Source organism: Lactuca virosa, chromosome 1 (assembly GCF_052849685.1).
Source record: "Lactuca virosa cultivar CGN04683 chromosome 1, Lactuca_virosa_CGN04683_v6, whole genome shotgun sequence".
Taxonomy (NCBI): Eukaryota; Viridiplantae; Streptophyta; class Magnoliopsida; order Asterales; family Asteraceae; genus Lactuca; species Lactuca virosa.
In genome coordinates this window covers 146,479,700-146,482,945 of record NC_136426.1, presented here as the reverse complement: position 1 = coordinate 146,482,945, position 3,246 = coordinate 146,479,700, and the positions used below count along the sequence as shown (strand labels likewise).

General features: G+C 35.8%; 1 protein-coding gene across 1 annotated transcript; it reads right to left on the bottom strand.

Annotated features, from left to right (window-relative positions):
* Positions 1 to 235: 235 nt before the first annotated feature.
* LOC145159554 (B-box zinc finger protein 24-like) lies at positions 236 to 1,501 on the bottom strand. Its single transcript, XM_079078565.1, has 3 exons — positions 1,177 to 1,501; positions 766 to 1,089; positions 236 to 676 (listed from the first exon to the last, which is right to left on the bottom strand). Exons 1-3 carry the CDS (start codon positions 1,357 to 1,359, stop codon positions 455 to 457), a joined length of 729 nt encoding a protein of 242 aa, XP_078934691.1. The 5' UTR covers positions 1,360 to 1,501; the 3' UTR covers positions 236 to 454.
* Positions 1,502 to 3,246: the final 1,745 nt, after the last annotated feature.

The window sequence follows — 3,246 nt, the reverse complement described above, 5'->3', positions numbered from 1 at the left end:
ATTTAATATCATCATAAGTTCCACATGTGAAGGCTGTGTAGCCTATTAAATCATGACTTTAATCAATGAACAAAACATCAACAAACACTTCCATTTTTTCCTCTGAAATTTCTCACTTTTTTCGCCAAAATATATAATACATAACATACAAATATGACATATGATTCTAATTTTCCAAGAGCAACACTATAAAGTGATAATATAAAGATTATAGAATCTCATTCTCAGTTATACATAATATGGAAACAATTATTCATTTGGTCCTCATATTATTTATAAACAATTACATTTTAGTCATTCATCTATAAAACTTCATGAGTTGATATATAATTTCAAGAGTGCAATGATCAAAACGCATTTGTTTAACAATACGACGACCAAATGAATACTTTTTCCTTGCAGAATATCAAGATTGATATTGATATCGTATGATAAGCTCAGCTTACTTTCGAGTCTAACCAAGATCAGGAACAGTGAAGTGTTCATCATCATCTTCCTCGTTGTTCAAAATCTCGTATCTTGGTTTCTTGTTATTTGGCACGTAGAACTTGGTTTGTCTGTATGTGGTGGCGTTGATCGACTGTGATGCCGGAAGCTGAGGAACTTCGGCAGCTTCGTCACCAAACACGCCATAGTCACTCAACCACTCGAGCGATCCGAATTCCATTGGTTCTTTCTGCACACCAACGAAATACGTTTTCAATATCTCTAACAAGTATTAAACAACTTTGATATGTGAATACTGAATATATAGTGTAGTTATACCTTGTCGGAGGATTCAAAATCGGAAAACTGTAGCAGGTCATCGACGGCCCACGACGGGGAACTGTATCCAGAAACTGGATGTGTCGGTACTTTCATGGGAACGACCTGTGGGACGGCGATGTTCTTACTTGACGGTGGTGGTGGTGGTTCGTGGTGGCTCTTCTCCGGCTCATGGGAGGAACTAGAACTAAGAGCTACCCGGATTCCGGTAGCTAAGAAACGCTGGTGGTTAGCAGCAAGGCTACCGGCTGAATGAATCGGTTCATCACAGTCGCGACAGAACAGAGCTCTATCCTCTACACAGAAAATAAATGCCGTTTTCTCCTACAACAAACAATCGCAGATCGATTAACTCAAATACGAATAAAAATGAAGTTCCAAAAAACAAGAAAATGGAGTTAAAGAAGTTACTTGGCAAATATCACAGCGAGGAAGCTTATTTGAAAGCGTTTGGAGGAGGAGCCTCTGGTGTTTGCTTGCAAGCTTATTAGCTGCGTGAACTTCAGTATCGCATGTTGCACACAACGCTGCTTCATCGGCACAACAGATCAAAGTCGCCGGAGCTTTCTCACATACGTCACACTGAATCTTCATCTTCTGCAACACAATAAAAACAATTTCAAGATCTAGCGCAGATCTGCATGAAATTTGATGATCTAATGCAAGAAACAACTAGAATTTTTGTTCTAGTATGTGTAAATCAGACAGGATTTAGGAGGAAACCCTAAAATTTCGGAGAGAGATGGGATTGGGTGAGAGATGAAGAAGATAAGGAGGAGGATCAAATGCAAGATAGAGATGAAGACAACTCACAACTGGGAGTAGATATGGGCCCCTTTGGTAGGAATTCGCATGGCTAGGAATGAATATTCGATTGTAGTGGCCATGAATTATTTTAGGTTGTGAATTTATGTGGACCAAACTTTCAATCCATTTGCTTGTATTAATTTCCAAAATATTAATAATTTAGCACTAGAAAATGACTTCAAGAAACATGAAATTTGATATATATTTTTTCGAATTTTAGGGGAGGAGTATTTTTCATACACGGGACATGCATGTTTTTGGAAAAAATATTTTTGGCATATATGAAATGGTGTTACGTACATATATCTAGTGGATGATGAGGATTCAAGGTGTCGGTAACACGGTTCTAACAAAACAAAATGAAACTTTTAATTTTTTTTTTTTATTGAAAATGCAACTTTTTTTTAAATATAAACAATTAAAGAAGTATTTGTTATAGTATTTTTTTAAGGGTTAATGGGATCTTTTAGAGAATTTTTTTTTTTAAAAGGGTCCCTCACTTTAATTATTTGTACTCTAGATCCCTAAAGTCATAAAATCTTCTTCATTTAAACCATTTTGTAAGAGATGAAAGGGGTGCGCCGGTAATTTTACTTAGGTGGTCATTGACTTTCAAAAGTCGAGTGTTTACCTTTCATGTATGAAATGCCATGTCTGCCTTTTAAACTAAAATGGTATCTTCTTTTTCTCTTCCTAAATAATTACCTTCACACCCTATTAACATTTACGTCAGCACCTTTAAGAAGACAAACTCAATTAGGGTTTTCTTATTCTAACGAACGAAGGTATTGTTTTAACCCCTTAATATTTGCTTTTAAAACATGCGTGTCTCATAACTTACGTGATCTGATTTATCCGGAAGTTGATCTCAACTTTAATGGCATGTTTGTCCGAGAAACTTGGTTTATGCTAGAGGTGACCACATTTTGTTCACTGATGTTGATTTTGCTGGTATGAATCCGGATGAATGTGTTATATGGTTAGAATGTTTTACTAGAGAAACAGTTAAGAAGCTTTTTTTACTGTCTTCCATATCGTCATCTATCCACTAGTATTCGATTCATAGAGAATGATATTGACTATGCCCAATTTTTAGATACAATTTACGAAAGTCCTCAAATATCCATTTATAACGAACATATTAGGAATGGTTTGTAGGTTTTAATGTTGACATATGTTTTAAGTTTATTTTAGTATTTGCTTTTATTTTGTGAGTCAAATAACTAGGTAGAATAGGTCATGTTAGGAACGAGTATTTGGGGCCCTGTTAATGTGATGATTAAAATTAGGGAACGTGGGCTTAGTTGAGTTTAGTTTGTTTAGCTCCATTAGGTTATGTAGGCTATAAAAGCCTTTTATTTTTCTGGAAATATATGCAGCCGTATGAGCTACAACTACTCTTTCTCTTCATCTTATTTCCATACGTAATTAAACAATACAGTGTGCATTGTTTGAGAGGGAGTTGAGGGCCTGTTTTTCCAACATTTGGTATCAGAGCCTAGCTCGATTAGAAGAAGGAGGTGGGCGATTACATGTAAAACGCATGAAGGATTGAGGATCGGCTGTACAGCAGCAAAACTAGTGTGAAGAAAGAAAGAAAGAAAGAAAGAAGAAAGAAGAAAGAAGAAAGAAGAAAGAAGATAGAAAGAAAGAAGGAAAGAAAGAAAGAAGAAA

What these genes read in the sequence shown, in the direction of transcription:
- LOC145159554 (XM_079078565.1), bottom strand. Translation starts at nt 1,359, where the DNA reads ATGAAGATTCAGTGTGACGTATGTGAGAAAGCTCCGGCGACTTTGATC. An exon ending in CTCGCTGTGATATTTGCCAA is followed by an intron (nt 1,090 to 1,176) that starts GTAACTTCTTTA and finishes TGTTTGTTGTAG; the next exon opens with GAGAAAACGGCATTTATTTT. An exon ending in ATTTTGAATCCTCCGACAAG is followed by an intron (nt 677 to 765) that starts GTATAACTACAC and finishes GTTGGTGTGCAG; the next exon opens with AAAGAACCAATGGAATTCGG.